General features: G+C 42.1%; 3 protein-coding genes across 3 annotated transcripts in view; 2 read left to right on the top strand and 1 right to left on the bottom strand.

Moving 5' to 3' along the window:
• The window catches only part of LOC309488467 (uncharacterized protein), a 145192-nt gene that overhangs the window by 61763 nt on the left and 60424 nt on the right, over positions 1-23005 (bottom strand). The window lies entirely within an intron of this gene.
• LOC309508306 (uncharacterized protein) overlaps positions 1-23005 on the top strand; it is a gene marked incomplete at its 5' end in the record, with an annotated part of 35160 nt that overhangs the window by 5514 nt on the left and 6641 nt on the right. The gene's annotated exons all lie outside the window — the stretch shown is intronic.
• Positions 14717-22309, top strand: LOC309508300 (uncharacterized protein; the record flags this gene model as incomplete). Its single annotated transcript, XM_082182848.1, has 8 exons — positions 14717-14738; positions 15719-16036; positions 16130-16471; positions 17988-18107; positions 19671-19775; positions 20006-20034; positions 21954-22022; positions 22196-22309. 8 exons carry the CDS (start codon positions 14717-14719, stop codon positions 22307-22309), a joined length of 1119 nt encoding a protein of 372 aa, XP_082038974.1.

Raw genomic sequence — 23005 nt, 5'->3', positions numbered from 1 at the left:
TGTTGGCACTCTAGCGGTTAATAAACAGAACTGCAAGTGTCTTGCGGAAGAACATTGCAGCCGGAGCTACTTCTCTCATGTCTATGACGAGTCTATGTCACTGCAGCGGTTAACCCGACCGGCCTAAAATAGTCTGAATATAAACACTGATTATAGGTGTACCATAGTTATTCATGATAAGACAAAAATAGGGCTTGGAAAATGAACTCATGATGTACTCGCTCAATATATCATTTTTGTAAATTTTGAACAAACAAAAAAAGTTATGGGCTCCAGCTCTAATTTACCAAATACTTCACGCGGGCCGGTCAAGGATAGCCAGAGGGCCTGATGTGGCCCGGGGGCCGTACAATGACCAGGTCTGCTGTAAACTAATCTTGAAAACAAAAGCATGACTTACCGCCACCTGCTGGACTGGAGAGTGAAGCGTTGAGAGGAGGGAAAAGACTAGACAAAATGTTTACCTGTAGATGGATGCGGTCATGCGGATATAGTTCAAATAATGCTTTTAAGAACACAAATACACCTCAAAACAGTAATAAATCACAGTCTTTATATGAAATATTAGGAGTAATCAGTCAGGAAAATCTGAGAGAACAGTAAGGGCATCATGTAGCCTATAAAACTTTACGTAGTTTTCATCCTAAAAGTGTGCGTCCGCGACAGTAAAATATTTTGAAAAAAACTCCCACAAAAGTGATTACATATAATCACTGAAATACAATCTTAATTTATCATAAAATCACATCATTTCATGATTTTCAAGAATCATTAAAATCACACCATTTACCATAGATTTACTTCCCATTCTTACAGGTAGCTACATATTACTGAGATAAGGGAACGAGTATTGCGTAGCTATACGCTATGGGGAAAACTCCTTTTTCTCCAAATACTGACATATTTTTATAAAATAATGCAGTGCTACTGCACAGCCATAACAGTGCAGAGACTAAACGCACGCTATTGGCTGGTCAGTGGGAACTGCACGAACTTATGGCAGAGTGGCGGAGCTGCGCAAATAAATCAGTGCACCTCCCGCCGATCTGAGCACAGAGCCCGCCAGAAGGGGCGGGGCATCTGCCTATAAAAGATGCTCATTTCGCCACAGGATTCAGGATTAAATCGACTGAAGAGACGAACAGCAAGTCGTGTGCGATAGCAATAAGGCAGAACACCCTAGCAACCATCTAAAATACCTTAGAAACCACCTAGCAACACCATAGCAACCACTCAGAACACCCTAGCAACCACCCAAAAGACCCTAGCAACCACCCAAAATATCATAGCAACCGCCTAGCAACCACCCAGAATACCATAGCAACCACCAAAAAGAACCTAACAACCACCCAGAACACCCTAGTAACCGCCTAGCAACCACCCAGAACACCTTAGCAACATCATAGCAACCAACCAGAACACCCGAGTTTGAGAAATCCTGAGCGAGCAGAACGACATGCTCTATGTCGCAAGTCTGGGATGCTTGTAATAGGGTCCCAAGGCAGAGGGCTAATGTGGCTGCCACATAGGATCAGCCGGCCGCTGCACATACATCGCAAATAGATACTCTACTGGACCATGCCCAGGAGGAGGCCATGCCTCTGGTGGAATGTGCTTTGACGCCTATGGGGCATTGTAGACCGATATAAGCGTAGGCAAGAGCGATAGCATCCACCAGCCAACAGGATAACCTTTGCTTTGTGATGGGAGGCCCTTTGGTGCAGCCTCCGAAGCTTACAAAGAGCTGTTCCGACTGTCTGAACTGGGTGGAGCACTCTATATATGTTCTCAGGGCCCAAATCGGGCAGAGTATGTGTAATTGCTGCTCGTCTTGTGCGTGGGAAGATTAGAGAGTGAAATCACTTGTGCTTTGAATGGAGTTGAAAGCACTTTAGGCACATAGCCATGTCTTGGTCTGAGGACGACATTAGAGTCGCCTGGTCCAAACTCAAGGCAGGTTACCGATGCTAAGTTTAGCAGTAGCAGCGTCTAAAGCGAGCGCGGTTTTGATTCAGCCGATTGTAGTCGCTCGAATGGAGGCCCTTGAGGCTCTGAGGACCGTTGATAGGTCCCAGGAGGGTACTGTAGTGGGGTGTGGTGGGCTGAGTTTCCTCTCTTCCCTCAGGAAGCGAACAATCATGTCGCATTTCCCTAACGACTGGCCAGCCTCTGGGGCATGGAAGCTGCAATGGCCACCGCGTAGACTTTGAGCCTGCATCCAGTAGCTCTTGAAGAATGAAAGAACCAGCGGTGCTCCACACAATGCAGGGTCTTGGCTCTGGGTTGAGAACCAGCTGGAGAAGACAAACCACTTACGGGCATAGAAGTGTCTTGTGGACAGACCTCTAGCCTCACAAATGGTGTTTTGGACTCTTGCTGGGAGGTCCGTAAGTTCCCGTCGAGGGGCCACACATGGAGGGCCTGCAGTTTGACGGGATGGGACAGGGTGGTCATGTTATCGGACTAGGTAAAACCGCCATAATTTGCAGGTAGTTGATATGCAGCCGTTTCTCTGTACTCGACAAAGAATCGGAAGTTGGCTTGCCCTTGCACAGAGCTCCCCAACCAGTATTGGAGGCGTCCGTGGTGACCAACATCCTCCTTGAGACCATCCCCAAGCTTACCCTAGACTTGTAAAGGCTGGAGTCACGCTTAGGTAGCTCCCTGTAGTTTCAGCTAGTTACCTGTAGTTTCAGCCAGTACTGCAGGGGGCGCAATGCAGCAAAGCCAGCAGAAGTACTGTCAATGTCGAGGCCATGAGGCCTAGCATCCTTTGAAAAGCTCTGAGAGGGCAACAAGCCCCTACTCTGAACTAAGTCAAAAGCCACTGAATGGTCTGAGCACGCTCGGGTGTCAGCCAAACCTTCATTCGGCTGTCCTGGAGTCCTAGGCATTCCAAATGGCTGAGGAGCACAGAACTGAGAGAGTTTAATTCTGCCTCTGACTGGGCCAGAATGAGCCAGTCATCTAGGTAGTTGAGGATGTGCATTCCCTTCTGTCTCAGGGGAAAAACACTGCACCCATGCACTTCTTAAACGTGCGTGGTTCCAGAGACAGTCCAATGGTAGGGCTGTATACTGTTATGCAACCCCTTTCGAATGCAAACCTCAAGAACAGTCTGTGAAGCGGGGCAATCTGGATATGCTAGAGCGAGGATTCATTTCAAAGTTAGCATCTTGAACAGCCATTTCGTGAGGGTGTAGTTCAGATGTCTGAGGTCTGGGATGGGCCTGATGCCACCATCCTTCTTGGGAATGAGGAAGTAACGGCCATAGAAGCCTGGCCATAGAAGCCTGACAACATTTTAGCCAGTAAGCTCAGTACTTCAGTGCGGAGGATGTGTGCCTCATTGCTCTTCACTGAAGTATTGGTTGGAAGTATATAAGTGGTGGTTGAGGAGATTCCCCCCTTCCATGTAAAGTGCTTTTTGTACCTAGAAAAGCGCTATATAAATGTAACAAGTTATTATTATTATTATTATTATTATTATTATAGACTATGACCCACGAAGCAGGGTGCTCTCGCTAAGGGCTGAATTCGTTCAGAGAGCAGCTCGCCACGCTGGGTCGGGGACTGGTGTTCATAGAAGTAGTGTTTGGCCGGGCGGAGACGTGGCTTACGGCTTTGCTTCGGGCCTGGGTCGCTGCTGAGCTGCAGAATGCGAGAGCAGTGAGGTGAGACTTGCGCTTTGCCATGAGTGTTCATCCCCAACCACTCTCGTAGTAAGAGCATCAGTCTTCACTGAATGTGACTTGTGGAGGCGGGCCCGGCAAGCCACACAACTATATGATCTGATTCTGACCTGACAGGGGATTCCCTTGCTGTAGTGAACTCATTTAGTCCTGCTCACTCAGCCCTACGGCTCCATTATTTCTTTGTCTCATGCTTGTGAAAAAGAGAACAGCGGAGAACGAGGGGAGGAGTCGCAGCGACGTGAGACTCGCGCTCTCATAGTGAGAGTGTCCGTCTCAAATGAACGCGCGTGGCTTGTGGGGGCGTGCCCAGCAAGTGGCACGCTCAGAGATGCGGTATTTTTAAACAAACGCCGGAGAAAATATGCTCTTTTAGTGAATCAGCTCTTGTTATACCCACCTGATAGTCGCAGGAGAGAAGGTCATTCTCAGTCTCATGAGTCAGCGGAGAACACAGAAAATTGCCATAGTAGGCCGCAGGTGAGACAATGCAGTCAGCTGCAGTGGGCTGGGTCAGCTGGCCGGAGTCCGCTGTTCTGCTGAATAGATACTCGTTCCGTTGCCTGGCCTAGCTGTTTTCGTCGCCGAGAAGGCTTCTTCGAGAAATCAGCAAAATGTTTTTGTCGCTGAAGGAGATCAAATCTGAATCCTATGGAGAAATTAGCATCGTTTATAAGCAGATACCCCGCCCCTTCTGGCAAGCTTTGCGCTCAGATCAGTGGGAGGTGCACTGATTGGTTTACGCAGTTACGCTGCTCCGCCATAGGTTCGTGCAGTTCCCACTGACCAGCCAGTAGCGTGCGTTTACTCTCTGCACTGTTATGGCTTTGCAATAGCACTGCGTTATTTTATAAAAAGACTTCGGTATTCTGAGAAAAAGGGGTTTTCCCCATAGCGTATAGCTACACAATACGACTGACCGTTCAAAAGGGAACAAGGCCTACACTATTGTCTTCAGCTTATCTGAGTTCAACTCATTTCATAATTGATGAACCTTACACAGTTATTGAAGCAAATCACCACTGAACTGAATTGATCTGAATAATGACTCTATTGTCTTTACAGGAGAATCTGTTTGCATCATTATTTTTCTGTTTATCCAAGTGAAGCTGCTCTGAATCAGTCTGTACTAAATTTAAAGACTATTTAAAGTCTCTCTAACACAATTAAACACTCTTAATGGAAGATTTTTTTTTTATCAGAACAACTATAAGAAATCCTTAGAATTATATTGAAAATGTTGATTAGACTATAAATTAGTTCAGTCATTCAGGTCAATTGATGATTGTCAAAACATAACCAACACCACCTGATCAACTTTTCTCTTGTCTCCAGTTATGCTTAAAACAGGGAAGTCTTTCCTTTGAGTTTTCCACGTACAGTCGACACCGTTGTCAAAATGATCCCCACTCACACAGATCCACGAAAACGACTAAAAACACTGTATTCTGCTGCCAGGCCATCAGATGGCGATGAAACACTATAGACTGAACACGTAATACGTGCCTGTGCATGACCTCATCGTCTTCAGAGATTCACATTTTGATTGTTTACAACCGGTTTCAACCGTTTGCGTTATCAGGCCCCAAAACACCATTTTGTCGTGTAAATGAACGAAAACTATTAAATTATAGTTAATTATTAACTGATTAATTGAGTGATATTTGAGAATTATTGAGGACACCTGATGTTAACAAGCAGAATCACTGAAGGAGAAAATCACACCGTTATGGTGATCAGTGTTTGCTTTAGTTGGGCTCGTTTGACTATTAATGTACCCTTATTTTAACACTTTTGAGTGTGGTCTTAAATAAATTTCCAGGAGAGTTAATTTAACTCTGGAGTTTTTGCTGTGTATATATAGATGAAGTGTGATCATGACGCATCTGTCAATGCAACACTTCTGGAGGTTGTGAATTTGTGGTTTCACAAGCACAAACTTAGTAGCCTAATAAAAGCTTCATGGTACACACACATATAGCAAGCGATCTTGACCCGAATGTGGCTACCATGGTAATCTGTTTACAATTTCACAACATCAACATCAGTTGAGGGCTGCAACTTCACTTTTTAAATGACAATATCCTGGCCGGACTACTGTTGTCAGTGATACAAGTATTTGAAATGAACATGATTTCTTAATGTCAAGTGACATATCAGGGCCATTTTATGATTAATTGAAATATATTTCTTACCAGTTCCTTTAATTGAATTGGATTAAATTACGAAATAAAAGACAAATGTATTGAACTGAACGAGAAGATATGCAAATATAAAGTTTGATAGTGAAAGGCAGTTACTGTATATGAAACACTTATTTTGTGTTGTGATTTTGTGTATTGTACTAACACAATTGAAAACATGCTGAAATGTTTGAAAAAAGTGCACTTTTAATGATCTGTTGTGATATTAGAACTAAAAGTGTAAACGTACAAAACATAAAAAATGTAGCTGGGTTTCCATCCAAACGTGAAGCGAAGGCGGGCATTATATGCAAATGTATCTTCTAGTGATGTAGAGCCGTAAAGCAGCAGGATTCGAAACACAAACGACTCGTCACGGCGGTTCAGAGCCGATTCTTTCTTTTGGGAGGCGATAACTTTAATAATTGTGCATTTTCAAATTTAAAACTTTGCAGAACGTTTACATTCACAAACAGCTGTATTACACACTGCATGAAAGGGAATATTCGAAAAAACATAGAAGGGGAACTATAACTCTTTGGGCCCTACTTTAACGATCTGAAACGAAGGTATCAAACACGAAATGCAAGTAACTTTGTGGGCGGGTCTCGGCGCTGTTGCTATTATACCGGCGGGATAAATGACTCTTGCGCCCGACGCAAATCTAAAATGGGTTGGTCTGAAGTAGCTTCATTATTCATAGGTGTGGTTTGGGCGTAACGTGTAATAAACCAATCAGAGCATCATCTCACAGTCCCTTTAAGAGCAGGCGTGCTTGTTCCATAGCGGATTGCTATTATAACGGCAGATTTGCCAGGCGCGCTCCAGGAGCAGTTCACAGCCGAGGAGACCGACGTTCTCGTCAGGGCGTAAAACACAGAGAAGTGACATTGTATGGGGATGGAGAAACCCACAGAAATTAGCTTTGGTTAAACAGGCGTATAATAATTTGTGTAAATGTGTAAGTTAGATTTATGCCTATTTTTTCACATCTTCATGAACACCACAATGATTTCCCTCATGTGGAATATTTTTGTTTGTAATTATGTATGGTTTGCAAAAATGAGAACTGCTGCGTCTGTGTGTAGATGAGAGAAGCAAAGTGTGCGTTGTGCACACACTACATTATGGCCAAGTATGCGCCCTTAAAATAGCATCTGAACGCGCCACTGAAAACGCGCCACTGACTTTACACTAGGTTTTTCCTGGTCTGTGGCGGAATTGTTTTCTGAAACTGCAAAATAGCACCAGGGAACGTTTGCGCCGGAACACGCCGCCTCTTTTCGCTGAACCGCCCCCGGGAGCGCAAGTTCATTCCCTAATTTACCGACATGCGTCTGTCGAGTGAAAAGTCCGCTGTGCGTCGGGTGCAAAATAGGAATGATACATGCGTCTGTGTACAAAGTCAATAGCGCTGGGAGCAAGATAGGGCCCTCTGATTCATAAGTCAAAAACCACCTCAAGCGAGCGTGAAAACTGTTTTGCAAATAAAGGGATTTTTATTTGAAATTTGACATTTCCATTACTCGTTTCACAGAGTCAACACAGTTTTACACCAGAGATCTTTCTGATCGCTTCTTTTTCATTACTCGTTTCTAATGCCCATAAAAACAGGTTGATGGAAACATAGCTAATGAGAGGATAAATATTTCTGGATAGCACTGTACAGTTCAGCTCACTTCCTGATCCAGAGCTTTTCAAAGTCAACACAGTTTTACACCAGAGATCTTTCTGATCGCTTCTTCAGCTGTGTCATAGAGTCAGGACTAAACACTCCGTTGATGAGATCACAGGAAGTAACCAACCACAGGAGGAGCTGATGATGTTTAAAGGAGGAGCTGTAACTATATATAATGAAGAGAAAGAGCTGTAACTATATATAATGAAGAGAAAGACTGACAGAAACACAAAATGGCTGATAAGTGTGATCTGTGTCTGCTGGGACTGATCATTCTCTCTTCACTTCTCACAGGTAAAGAAATCTGTATTTTCTCTAAAGACATTTAGTGGAATTAGTCTGGAAAGAGTTCATTTGAACATGCTCAGTTTATTCTTGCACACATTCACGTTGTGATCTCAGAGTTGCGTATTGATACACACAAATCATACTGTATTATTCCTGATACTGGACATAGTGCCACTCAAACATCTGATGATGAAGAATTATCTTCATATTCAGAGTGTAAGGGTGGATTTCCTGCAGAGGTTCAAGCTGCAAGACTGCCGAATGACTAAAGAAAAGTTGTCAGTTTAATGGTTTAAAGGTTTAATGACAAAATATGGTTATAGTTATACTTAAAATAGTTACAAAATAGATGTATGAGATGATGATAACTTATACCATTAATCTTAGCCAGCATGTAAATGTTTCCAGAGAAAGAGAGAGAGAGAGAGAGAGAGAGAGAGAGAGAGAGAGAGAGAGAAAAGAGGAAGTAAAGAGAGAGAGCCCTAAGAACTATCGTCTATTTTTGACTGTCAGAATGCCGGCGGACACAGCTACAGTGAGTTGTTCAAAACCTTTCTTGCTAGCAAACTCTGTGTACACAAGCAATGTTCTCAATGCTGGAGTTCATGTGTAGAGCCGCTGGTGATACTTCCAGCCAAGTTTCATGTTGTGTCGAGTCTTCTTAGTGTTTTAAAATAGCCATTTTTGATGCTATCATAGAAGTGCCCCAAGCACTCCCATTCAAAAGGCAATTTGACCGAAAATGAAAATACGGTCAAACTTAAAAGTGCCGTTTCCATTCTAATTATGCTTTTAAACTAAAGTTCGCCTCGGGTAGATTAACAAAAAGACCCTAAGTTGCATTTTGGTGAGAATTACCCTTTAATGTTAGTTTTTCTCTGGCTGCTGGAACTGTTTGTTATGGCAAGAACAGTAAAAGTAAATGTATTCTAGTGATGGGTCACGAACGATTCGTTTATTTCGAACAAATCTTTAATATGACTCAGGACTACTGAGTTGTCTCAGAGAGTGATTTGTTCATTTTGTGTCGACCGCGCATTCGCAAAGTCCTGTGGGTTCTGTACCGGAAAGAGAAATGATTAGTTCATCTCTTGAGTCTTCGGGTCTGATTCTTCTGAGTCTTTCGTTCTTTTGACACCTGACGTGATGTGACAGCGCTGGACACATAAATGAGTTAATAATTCCCAAACTTTCTTATAAACAAGCATGTAGTCAGTTTTTTAAAGGAACACTTCGACTTTTTGGGACTTTAGCTTATTCACAGTATCCCCCAGAGTTAGATAAGTCCATACATACCTTTTTCATCTCTGTGCGTGCCGTAACTCTGTCTGACGCACCCACCGCTAGCCTAGCTTAGCACAAAGACTGGATGTAAATGGCTACAGCTAGCATACTAATCCCAATAAGTGACAAAATAACGCCAACATTTTCCTATTTATATGTTGTGATTTGTATAGTCACAGTGTGTACAAATAACAAGGTCATATGAGACACAGCCATTTTTTAAATGTTTAAATACTGGGAACTATTTTCTCAGAAGGCGAAGCACTGCTACTTGGGCGGAGTGATTAGCGCAGCACCCGAGAAGCGCCGTTCCGTAAACAAAACCAACGTGACTAACTAGCTAGTAGCAAACGTGATTCGTGATCATGGCTGACTTTGAGGAATTGTCAGAGGATTTTTATTTGGTATCAAACCAAGATCCAGAACCATATCGTTTTGAGCCAGAATGCACAGACGAGGAGTTACAAACTTTGGAAGCTGATAGACAAGATGCCGAATAGACTGAGGTCGAGGGGAGAATCAGAACGGGAGTAGCCTACTATTTCACAAACAAGGTCACTGTTTCCCAAAATTAAAACTGCCCATCCCCCCCTCCAATTCATTAGCAAGTTGAAGGCTACAGTCCTGAAAGTTACCTTTAGCGCCACTTATTTGTTAGCTGCTACTGGGGCGATAGAGCGCATTTGTGACAACACAAAACTAACATTACAGGGGATACATGGAGTCCGGGAACAACTGTAATAGTAGTGAGCACCCTATTCATGTAATAGTGTCAGTAAGGTTACATTACATCTAGCTAATGGCACTGTAACAGTAGGCTAGTCATCTAAAAACATAACGGAACACTTACCGCAGCCGCAGGTGTATGGCGTTATATGTGTGCCTCAATCCTGAGCGCGTAATTATACGTTTTGAGCACAGAGAACTATATTTTGCAAGCACATTACATTATATTTTGAACAGAAATTAACAATCGTAAAAAAAAAATCAGTTTGAGCAAAGAAAAAACGATTCCGTGCTCAATAAATGTATTCGCTTGTTTGCTATTATCAATATTAACGTGCAATAATGACCCCTCTCACGCAGTTTACTCAGGTGCTCTCTCACAAACTCATTCTCTGCGCTCCTGTCAAGTCCCTCTCTCTCTCTCTCAACCTCTTAATTCTGTGTTAAAACACAAAACAGCGTTACAAGTGTGCCACAAAATCAACCAATCGGAAAATTAAAGGTCAATTGTGATTGGCTGTTGGTCTCCAATCAAATCGCTAGTAGAACCAAAGCCCGTCTTGTAGAATTATAGATATCCATATATCCATATATAATCCTTTATTATATGATATCTATGGAACTATCTACAGCATCCCGGAAGCTTACTGAGAAAAAAAAAAAATCTAAAAAAATAACTGACTATAGATTAAAGAGACTAATCTATTAGCGAGACTAATAGATTAAAACACATTTTGGTAAGTATTTTTTTTTATTATTATTATTAACTTAAAAGTGCCCCGTTAGTTTTGTGTAGGCTATTATAAAATGCTGTTGTGTTGTTTAACTTAAAATATTATATCTCCTATTGTGAATAAAGTTAGTTTGACTTATTCTTTTCAAGCATTCTAACGCTAGCACAGCCGCAGACAATGTCATCAGAACAACAACACCTAAATGTCACACCACTTTAGTCACAATTTGAGATATAATAAGACACTTATTCAAAAGACCTCAAATAACAAAGAAATACTGATTTAATGTATTTTAAAATGTTTAAATATATATATATATTCATAACAAAAGCTGAATGGATCTCTATTGAGCCTCTGCTGGAAGTGTACGGTAATTACACTTTTTGGCAAAACTATATTATCTGCAAAAACAAAAATCCAACCATCAGATGGAAGAATTATGCATCTCACACTTAGATCAATATCCAGAATATAATTCATTTAGATCATCACTAATGTGTTGTTGTTGTTTTTCATAAAAAAGGTAATATTTCATAGCCTGGGTGCCAGCCCGAACCCCGCCCACAACATTTTTTGGTCGGGAAGTTCGGTCTGGACTCGCTCCGTTGAGGAGCTGTTATGCCCGAACAAAAATTGTTCGGACCAATCAAATTGTCAGGGCGGGCTTTATACGATGATGGACAGATGAGCAGCGGTAACGTAATCATCCACGTCACCAAAGAGCGCTTGATTTGAATTAGTTTACAACAAAGACGACTGCTGCTGGAGAATTTAGATTTCACGAGTTCACATTTACAAATAAGTCAGATAGAATAAATGCGTATATAAGATTTCACACAAATAAGTCGATAGAATAAATGCGTATATGACGTGCTGTCCGAGGAGAGGGCTGTGGGCTCGGTAGTCCCGTATTCCTGGTTGCGAGAGAACAAGACAAGAGTGAGGATTCGGGGTGGTGGAGGGATGCTGAAAAACTGTCAAGGAGTGTTAGGTAAGTTGACAGAGTGAATATGCTTCCTCATGCTGATAGATAGGGTAACGTTAGACATGGTATTGTTTGATGACAAGTTGATATTGGATTGATTATTTGTACGTGCTCCTCCCGAACTTTGTTTATGAAACATCATGTGTAGATTCCGCCATCGCGTCTGTTATATCGACAGCGCATTCATTTTAAAAGAGGAACAGAGAGCCGCAACATTTTATTGGTTGAAAATATGAATGAAGAACATGCATCATTTACTCCGTTGCTCTGATTGGTTGTAGGTCTATCCAATTGAGTGCAGTTTTTTTTTTTCCTGGTTCGGTTGAGACACGCCCCATAATCAAATCTCTATGGAGCAGTATCAGACTCACATTCTGACTAGAATCTGAGTATGACGATGTCAGGCTAAATATTTAATATGCATGCTAATGGTGTAGCTGATGTATTTTGCAGTAAATAGGTACAAAAGTACTTCAAATCTCCCAAAACATAGCATTAATGTATAGATGAGAAGTAAACCAAAACAATGATATAGTATCTGTATTATTAAAAAAAAAAAAAAAAAAAAAAAAAAAAACAATCACTCTATACATTTTTTATATATTATATGTCATATTGACCCCAAATGCACTGAGTGTAAAACAGGAAACTAGAGACATATGAGGAAAAGTTGGTTCAGTCATGTGTCTGCTGGGAAACCTCCTGCTAAAACTGTATAAGAATGTTTAGAGAGTGTTATCCTTCCTTTTAGGAGAACATTCTGGTAACAAAAATACAATTATCTACAGACAACATTACAAGAACATTGTAACAAAACATAATGCTCAATTGATCATAAACTTACTATCAAACACACAACGAGTGTTCAGCTCAGTGAAGTGATGTTGTGTGGTCAGAGAACAGAAGTACAGGATCATCACGACTGTGTCTGGATGGAGAGTGAACTACTGATCCCAGCAAACCTTCCCTGAGTTTTGCTCCTTCCTTTGGGAACTGTTCCACACATATTCTTTGTGTGTTTTGAATTGTTATTTAGTATTTAGCTGTGCATAAGTCACAGTAGGGTGAGTTTGAAGGAAAGAGAGAAACACAGATCAGATAAAGAGCTTTTAAGGACAGTTATTAGTGTATTTTCTACGGTTGAAGAGGAGGATCAACTAATCCTGTGCCGTCCAGTAATGTTTATGACAAAGCTGAAATCAAGAGTTCAAGATATGATGATATTATATTATTTACATTTGTTTCAAAGTCAGGGTATTTCTTATTCCTTCTTAAAGAGGCGTTTGATTCGGTTTATCCATAATGTTAATGAATGCACTAACTATCAAACACCGGAAAAAGACTGAATGATTCGAATCTTCTGCTTTTTATGCTGGTGTGGTTTATGTTCTGCCAGAAAGACTCGGGAGAATAAATACTTGTAACAGTTATGCATTTATTGACAGCCCAGCAAGCAATGTATGCAATTAAGTTCTTTGGCGTAGGCCCCGTCCGTAACTCGCAATCCGAGGGTACGGATTCAGCATTTCCTGCCTGAAGAATAAGGCAGGGGCGCAGCCGACCCCCAAAAAAAGGTGGAAGAGTAATTCCACTGGGACGGGGCCCACCCCCAAAGAACGGAAGAAAAGTATACCCACCAGCCATATATCGTGAAGTTCCTAAAGTATAGAAAGAAAAATAAACTTAGCGAGCAAGCAAGATAGACATGGAATGCAACAATTCTCATAGGCCGGTAGCTTAATATAGAGTTCCATTTATCATCGAGGGGACAGTAATAATGTAAAATGTGAGTCGAGGCCGCGCTGAGCCACACATAGACGAGGCCACGCTGAGCCACACATAGACGAGGCCACGCTGAGCCACGCATAGACGAGGCCACGCTGAGCCACGCATAGACGAGGCCACGCTGAGCCACGCATAGACGAGGCCACGCTGAGCCACGCATAGACGAGGCCACGCTGAGCCACGCATAGACGAGGCCACGCTGAGCCACGCATAGACGAGGCCACGCTGAGCCACGCATAGACGAGGCCACGCTGAGCCACGCATAGACGAGGCCACGCTGAGCCACGCATAGACGAGGCCACGCTGAGCCACGCATAGACGAGGCCACGCTGAGCCACGCATAGACGAGGCCACGCTGAGCCACGCATAGACGAGGCCACGCTGAGCCACGCATAGACGAGGCCACGCTGAGCCACGCATAGACGAGGCCACGCTGAGCCACGCATAGACGAGGCCACGCTGAGCCACACATAGACGAGGCCACGCTGAGCCACGTAGACGAGCGCGTAGACGAGGCCGTAGACGAACCACGTAGACGAGGCCACGCTGAGCCACGTAGACGAGGCCACGCTGAGCCACACATAGACGAGGCCACGCTGAGCCACGTAGACGAGCGCGTAGACGAGGCCGCGCTGAGCCACACATAGACGAGGCCGCGCTGAGCCACACATAGACGAGGCCACGCTGAGCCACACATAGACGAGGCCGCGCTGAGCCACACATAGACGAGGCCGCGCTGAGCCACACATAGACGATAGAGCCACGCATAGACGAGGCCACGCTGAGCCACGCATAGACGAGGCCACGCTGAGCCACGCATAGACGAGGCCACGCTGAGCCACGCATAGACGAGGCCACGCTGAGCCACGTAGACGAGGCCACGCTGAGCCACACATAGACGAGGCCACGCTGAGCCACGTAGACGAGCGCGTAGACGAGGCCGTAGACTGAACCACGTAGACGAGGCCACGCTGAGCCACGTAGACGAGGCCACGCTGAGCCACACATAGACGAGGCCACGCTGAGCCACGTAGACGAGCGCGTAGACGAGGCCGCGCTGAGCCACACATAGACGAGGCCGCGCTGAGCCACACATAGACGAGGCCACGCTGAGCCACACATAGACGAGGCCGCGCTGAGCCACACATAGACGAGGCCGCGCTGAGCCACACATAGACGAGGCCGCGCTGAGCCACACATAGACGAGGCCGCGCTGAGCCACACATAGACGAGGCCGCGCTGAGCCACACATAGACTAGGCCGCGCTGAGCCACACATAGACGAGGCCGCGCTGAGCCACACATAGACGAGGCCGCGCTGAGCCACACATAGACGAGGCCGCGCTGAGCCACACATAGACGATGGCAACTAAGCCACGTAAAGGTGACATGTTGGCCACACAGACGAGTAACGCCCAAGACTATCTACAGATAGATAGAGCATGACACCACCACCAGTAGTTGCATAATAATTTACCTGACATTGCTGGAGAGCTTGCTGAGCTTCAAGGATTGTTTTTGAATCAGGTCTTACAGTATATAAGACTCGGATGCAGAGGAAGACCATCTGCCCAGGATCTTGATGGCTGAAGTAGAAATGCCGTGTGGCTGCTGTAGTGGCTGCCCCGATCCTGAAGGAATGACCAGTATACTGGGAGGGAGATAACTGCAGCTTGAGGACAGAAACTAGAGTCTCCTGATCCAGGCTTTAGAGAGAGGTGCTTCGTTAGGTAGGATAAATAGGGGGGAGTGATCTGAGAATCTAGGGCAGATTTTTAGGAATTTAATCATAGATGAGAAGGAACAGAATTTATTGCAAATTTAAGAAATTGTTTATGTGATACCAGAACTTGAGTCATTCTAGAGTACATTCTGCAAAGTTACAACACTCAAAGTTCAATCATGGAAGATTTTCATTCAAAGAGATTGCTTTAAGGACTACGCCAAACGCTAAGAGGGACTGCGCGGCATTCCTCCCAGGTTAGAGGCATCACAACCGTAAAATTACATAAATCCAGCCCCTGGAATAAGATTAAAGGATATCAAGACAGAATGAGCTAATCAATGACTAGAAGAGAACTACGCATTAGCTGCATAAACATCAACTAACCGTCCGGAAATGAGGTCTACGTGATCTTGGGTCTCTCCAACTTTAACTGACTCGAGTGAAAGCGTCAGCATCTGCGAACTCAGACAAGTGTAAGTACGGGTCTTTTATACTTCTAGTATTAGAACGTGATTGGATAGATGAGAAGGTAGTAAGTGACGCAACAATTGAGTCTTCCTGACAGAACTTTACGCTAAGCTTTCATTTTTTTTCATTTATTAATATCATAGTGATCACTGAGATATACTGTGTTTCAGGAACCAGTGGAGAGGATGATCATGTGTTCATCAGTTCTGGTGAAAATGCTCGTCTGTCCTGTAATAAAGATCTTTCTGACTGCAAATCAACTACATGGAACTCTAACAGATTCAGACAGTCAGCAGTTGAACTGATTGCTGGAGGGAAAGTTAAGGATAAAATAGACAGACATGAGAGACTGAGTCTGGAGTCTGACTGCTCTCTGAACATCAGGAACGTCACAGAAGAAGATTATGGATTTTACACCTGCAGACAATATGTGAATGACAGACACCAACCAGGATCTGATGAACATGTTTATCTGCATGTTCTTCATGGTAAGTTTATGATTATGTGCTCAATTTACAAAAGGTTATCTCTTTAAACTCAGATGATGATTGAAGAGTCTGTGATTTGTGTCTTGTGTTCAGTTTCAGTGTCTCCATCATCATCTTCATCATCTTCATCCTCACAGACTGAGATCAGTCCAGGCCGCTCTGTGACTCTCTTCTGTCAGTTGTACTCATATGATGAACTCTCCTGTGGTGATCTGGTCAGTTCTGAGGGAGTTGAGCTGGTGTGGGTGAATCAGACTGGTGTTGATCTGAAGACAGACTCCAGATATCAGATATCATCATCATCAGATCAATATCCCTGTATCATCACTCTGACTACAACACTCCTGGATGAAGATGACAACAGAGAGTGGAGATGTCAGCTTACTCTCAAAAATCAACTCAAGACCTCAGTCAGATTCACTGTCAAGTATTCAGGTGAGAAAACACTCTTTTCTGACAGATTTGTCAAAACCTTCACAGATTGGCTCTACTCTTCCTGATGGCTTCATACGTTTGGCAATTGTAAAATATTAGTGGTCAAAGTCATAAACTGCATGTAAAATCCTTATAGTCAAGTCAAGTCAAGTATATTTGTATAGCGCTTTTCACAATACAGATTGTATCAAAGCAGCTTCACAGTATTAAATTAAAATAATACAACAAGGTTTGTTTCTAGTGGAATTTATTGATAAAATCAAATTAGATATCCCCAGAATATCCCCAACTGAGCAAGCCAAAGGCAACAGTGGCAAGGAACCGAAAAACTCCATCAAGTGACCTAATAGTGTCCTAAAACTCCATCAGGTGACCCAATGGAGAAAAAAAAAACCTTGGGAGAACCCAGGCTCAGTCGGGGGCCAGTTCTCCTCTGGCGTTTATTAACTAGAGGCCGGATTGTAATTTGAACTGTAAGATTAAAAATATTATATGAATGCCTGGCTGAAGAGATGCAACTTTAATCTAGTTTTAAACTGGGAGAGCGAGTCTGAGCAACGAACAGTATCAGGAAGGCTATTCCAGAGTTTTGGAGCTAAATGTGAAAATGCTCTCCCTCCTTTGGTGGATCTGGATATCCTAGGTATGACCAAAAGCCTTGAATTTAGTGATCTTAAAGAGCGCGATGGATTATAGGGCGATAGAAGATCCGTTAAATAGACTGGAGCTAAGCCGTTTAGGGCTTTATAAGTCAGTAGCAATACCTTGTAATTAATACAGAACTTTATAGGTAACCAATGCAGTGATGATAAAATCTGTGTTATATGATCATATTTTCTTGATCTAGTAAGAACTCTAGCGGCGGCATTTTGGACTAACAGTAGCTTGTTTATTGAGGATGCAGGACAACCAGCTAATAAAGCATTACAGTAATCTAGTCTCGATGTCATGAATGCATGAGCTAACTTTTCTGCATCAGAAACTGATAGCATATTACGTAGCTTAGCAATGTTTCTAAGGTGGAAAAAGGCTGTTCTTGTAACATATGAAATATGATTTTAAAAAGACAGGTTGCAATGTAGTATAACACCCAGGTCTTTTACTGTAGAGGATAAAGTAACAGGACATCCTACTATGTTAAAGTTGTATTGTGAGAGGTTTTGTGGGCGTTTTTTTGAACCGATAAGTAGTACCTCTGTTTTGTCTGGATATATAATTCCCAATATTGACCTCCTATGGGTCATACATGAAATATTGCATAAATCTATTAAAGCCTAGTATGACCCCTGTAGGAGGTCAGTTTAAGGAATTATTAGGCTTAATAATGTCATTGATTCAGGAAAGCTGAAGGTTTATGGGAAGCAGCTCTGAGAAACTGTGTTTCACTCTCATATAAACCAGGAATAAATGATACAGTAACATCTCTCTTATCAACTACTGCCACTGTAAGCTGTGATGTTTGAACACAAACTGCATGTCATGATCAATATGAAAATATGATGTTAATGTCCTACAGATGATGCGTCTGAACATTCATCTTCTGCAGCTCCAGTCACTTCAACAACACTGACTCCAGTCAGAAGCTCAAACTCTGAGAAGACATCAAGCCGAACTACAGCAGCAGCTTCTACACAAGGTTCATGATCACATGATCACTGTCACACATCATCAGGCTCTCGCTTCAGTGGTTTGCACTGGCTCTCACAGACTGCTTTATCATCACACAGATTATCTACAATAAAAGCTCTTTAGTCAGATTTGTCAGTGAGTTTTGATACATATGACCGGTCTTGTACAGTCTGTTGTCTGATGCTAAATAATCATAAGTGTAACTCACGCCACTCCTATGATAAATGAATAAAATCATAGTGAGGATTTATTAAACACAACTCGTCATCCCAGCACCAGAACTGAGCGTCACACTGATGAGCTTCTCAGCAAAACAGCAAAAACACCCTTCTTGCAAAGGAACGATTCGAGCGCCGTCTTCTGTTCCTGTTTTAGATAGAAAGCCAAGTCTAACTCGTTCATTGTAGCGGCCAAAGCCGTTTCACACAACTGGTGTTCATCCATAGCCATCTTGCAATGTTTACTAATGACTTCGACGTCACAGCGCTGTCGTCATCTGTTTAGCTCGCCTCTGGCCCGCCTATATCAGATAACCCGATGTGATTGGTGCAGCTCAGATCGAGGGGCATATTTAATGAGCTTCATTACTCGACACCAGAGTAACTCGCTGAGCAAATTCAACTTGTGCTCAACTAGTTTTCTAGAATCAGTCTCTGAATCCTCTCTGGAGTTGTTCGAGCAGCTGATCACAGATTTTGACTCAAGCCATGTTTCATTTGTAATCTACATCACTTTCTAATTCCATTCTCTTGTACATCAGCAACAACCCATAAACATGAAAACTAATATTGTTAGTGACTGTCATTAATTGTCATCATTCTCATCCAGACAATCCTAAACAATCATGTGTAAGTTACAGTCATTAAGTGAACATATGAGGTACAGTCTGTTAGTGTACAGATGCTTTCAGCACATATAAACAACTCTCTGGAATACTTGATGCTGATTGGTCAATTGTAGCATTCAGCCATCATATATTTCGTCATATTCGCCGTTGTCCATGGCAACACTGTATATCAGACAGCTGTCCCGCCGTCACTGCCCAGAAAGATAAGGTGCCGGTTTGGGGGCGGAGTTTAGGGATAGGGACCAATGGGGTTGCAGCCTCAACAAGGGGGTGGGGGGAATATTGTAGTGACTAGCGACCCGTGTGAGCGTTGAGTCTGAGGAGGAGGGGAAACAACGATCTCCGATATTTTGAGTTTGGACTGCAGTACCTATTCCCACCACTAGTTGTCGTTCTTACAGACTGCAACTTTAATATTACTCTGAAATTGTTGCAGTGTTTGTCTTGTTGCTCTGCCAATTGTTTTGTACATTGTAACAGAGTATTTTTAGTGGGAGCTTTAAGATAATAAACACTTTATAGCTGCTGAACTTCTGAAGTGACAACAGTATCTCAGAGGACCATCACTGTAATAATCTCCGACTTACTGAATTTACTATAAATTCACCACAAGCATCAATTTACTTCATGATAAATAAGGATAACTGTGCTATTAAATTTCTATTTTTATGTATTTGGTTAAACACAGTAATATAGTCCTGCTGAATGTGTCTCTTTATATAGGCTCTCTCTCAGTGACAGTGACTGTGACTGTGATTGTTGTTGCCGCTTCATTCGCTCTTCTCCTTCTGGCTCTTATTCTCTGGGTGATTCGTAAAAAAAGAGCGGGTGAGTTTTGCATATTTTGTAACAACAGACAAAAACATCTGATAAAATAAATTTGTAATTTAGACAAATTTTTTTCTCTAAAAGTGAAGATAAATCAATGAGTTAACAAAAATAATGTTTCTTTCCTACAGTGCTAGATTCTTCTAGACACTTTTAAACACTGATTGTCATCTGCATTAGAGACTGTGCGTGTGTTTGATCATAAACTTTCCCGTGACATTATGTTTCAGGCAACAGAAGAGGGACTGGTGACTCTGTGGTAAGTATTGCAGGTTGATCCATGAGTTATTAATGTTCGTAAGGACTGACCCTGAAATATGACCCTCTTATTACTCAGATTATAAAATGTCAGGGTTCTCAGCAGACAGTTCTGTCAGTCTTGTCTTAGTTTAATCTGTCTTTGCTTGTGTTGTATGGAAGCTTGTTTCCGCCACAAAATAAAACATTTGAAAAGATAATTGCGACTTTTTATCTCACAATTGCGAGTTTACATCTCGCAATTCTGACTTTATTTATCAGAATTGCGAGATATAAAGTCAGAATTGCGTGAAATAAAGTCGCAATTGCATGTTATAAAGTCAGAATTGCGTGATATAAAGTCAGAATTGCGTGTTATAAAGTCAGAATTGCGTGATATAAAGTCAGAATTGCGAGATATAAAGTCAGAATTGCGTGAAATAAAGTCAGAATTGCGTGATATAAAGTCAGAATTGCGAGATATAAAGTCAGAATTGCGTGAAATAAAGTCAGAATTGCGTGTTATAAAGTCAGAATTGCGTGTTATAAAGTCAGAATTGCGTGTTATAAAGTCAGAATTCTGACTTTTTTTCTCGCAATTCTGACTTTATAACACGCAATTGCGAGTTTATATCGTGCAATTCTTACTTTATATCTCCCAATTGCGACTTTATTTCTCAGAATTGCGACTTTATATCTCGCAATTGCGACTTTATTTCTCAGAATTGCGACTTTATTTCTCACAATTCTGACTTGATATATCGCAATTGTGAGAAAAAAGTCAGAATTGTGAGATAAAAAGTCGCAATTATTATTATTTATTTATTATTCATTGGCGGAAACAAGCTTCCATAGTGTTGTGTTTGAGCACATGGCTCTGTCTTTATTTGTGTTGGCCATGTGTTCCTCTTGTCCTGCCTCCTAGTGTCCAATCACACGCCCTCTTGTTTAGTCATTGATGAGTTCACACGACACGGTAAAAAAAATTATGCATTTTGCCCGTTCGTTTACATGACAACTGCGTTCTGTGTGTGTTGAAAAAAACATCTGAATGCAATGTTAGTTCAATCAATCAATCAATCAATCAATCAATCAATCAATCAATCAATCAATCAATCAATCAATCAATCCAATCCTGTGCTTTCCATTCTGTGACAGTTGAACTAGAAAAATAAAGATGGCGTCTGAAAGTTGCGGCTGTTTGTGTGTAAATGTACATTTTTGATCAACGTTTTCCACTTGTGATGTCATTTATAGCGAGAAATTACTATTGGTGTCATTATATGTTCCCTTAGTTTTCACCAGAGCTCTCTCTATTTTCCCTCATGTTTTGCCAGTTCGTTGTAATTGAGGGGCTGTTCACACGACACCGTTTTTAACCAAAAAACGTAAAACCTTTTATGCGTTTTGGCCTTTCATTTACTCTCCGTGTAAACAACAAAATGTGACTCTCTGAAGACGATGAGGTCATGCACATGCGTATTACGTGTTCAGTCTATAGTGTTTCATCGCCATCTAGTGGCCTGGCAGCAGAATACAGTTGTTTTCGCGGATCTGTGTGAATGGGGATCGTTTTGACAATGATGTCGTCTGTACACGGAAAACTCAAAGGAAAAACTTCTCAGTTTTAAGCATATCGTTGTCGTGTAAATGTATTATGAGTGTGTTGTGCCTGTTACTAATTGCCCATTGTTCTAGTTGTGGATTTCATCATGTGGTGTTCCTGTTGTGTGGGTCAAGTCAAGTCAATCATCCTCTCATGTTACAATAGGATCTGTCATCATAACGTCATGTCTGTATAGATTTTCACAAAACATTTATGTGAAATTGCCAGGACACACGTTTTACACAATTACCTGAACATTTGCAGAACCTGAGGAAAATATTATTGATGGATGGCATTTAATAGCTTGATTATTCCATATTTCCATTGATGTTTAGGAGCAGACAGATGATGTGACTTATACTGAAGTCACTGTGTTCAGTAAAAAACAAAGCAAAAAGAACAAGGTGAGCGAACACTTCCTCGATGTTATCCAGCTTCTCTCAACATGATTTTTGTATATTTTCCTCTTATATGCAGTTCCTCTTGATTTGTGTGATTATATGCAGTTCTTCATTAATTGACCTCAAACAACATGCTGCAATAATCGTGGGTTGAAACAACTGTGATGTTCATTCAGGTTCGCTGTGATGATAAAGTGACTTATGCTTCCATCAGAGGAGCAAAAGCTGGAGCTCAGGAGAACTGCAGTCAACTTTATGCCTCTGTGAACAAGAACAAATCAGTCAAATAATTATACAAAACCCACATGAGCAGAGGAATATCAGTCTAATATAACTCAATCCTAGTGGGTTCATTCATTGTTAATACTTTCAATGTCTTTTACATGTTAACAAACAAACTGTAACAGATTGTTGTCTTTTGTCCTCTTTGTGTTCTGGCTTTGAGTTCTAGCGCTTCCAGAACTATTTTAATAACCTTTGGTCTAGTTTTAATTTAGCAATGTGGAACTAGTGTGACTTCATACTTTCAGTAGTATTTTCAGCGAGACCATAGAAAAGCGGTCTCGAGTATTACAGCCCTACTACAATTTGCACGAGCTCACCAAAATTGGACAGTTGAAGACTGGAAAAATGTTGCCTGGTCTGATGAGTCTCGATTTCTGTTGAGACATTCAGATGGTAGAGTCAGAATTTGGCGTAAACAGAATGAGAACATGGATCCATCATGCCTTGTTACCACTGTGCAGGCTGGTGGTGGTGGTGTAATGGTGTGGGGGATGTTTTCTTGGCACACTTTAGGCCCCTTAGTGCCAATTGGGCATCGTTTAAATGCCACGGCCTACCTGAGCATTGTTTCTGACCATGTCCATCCCTTTATGACCACCATGTACCCATCCTCTGATGGCTACTTCCAGCAGGATAATGCACCATGTCACAAAGCTCGAATCATTTCAAATTGGTTTCTTGAACATGACAATGGGCCCTAT

This window comes from Leuciscus leuciscus (genome assembly GCF_965113295.1).
Source record: "Leuciscus leuciscus genome assembly, chromosome: 1".
NCBI classification, from domain to species: domain Eukaryota; kingdom Metazoa; phylum Chordata; class Actinopteri; order Cypriniformes; family Leuciscidae; genus Leuciscus; species Leuciscus leuciscus.
The sequence above is the reverse complement of the archived record's forward strand: the minus strand, read 5'-3'. Positions and strand labels throughout refer to the sequence as shown.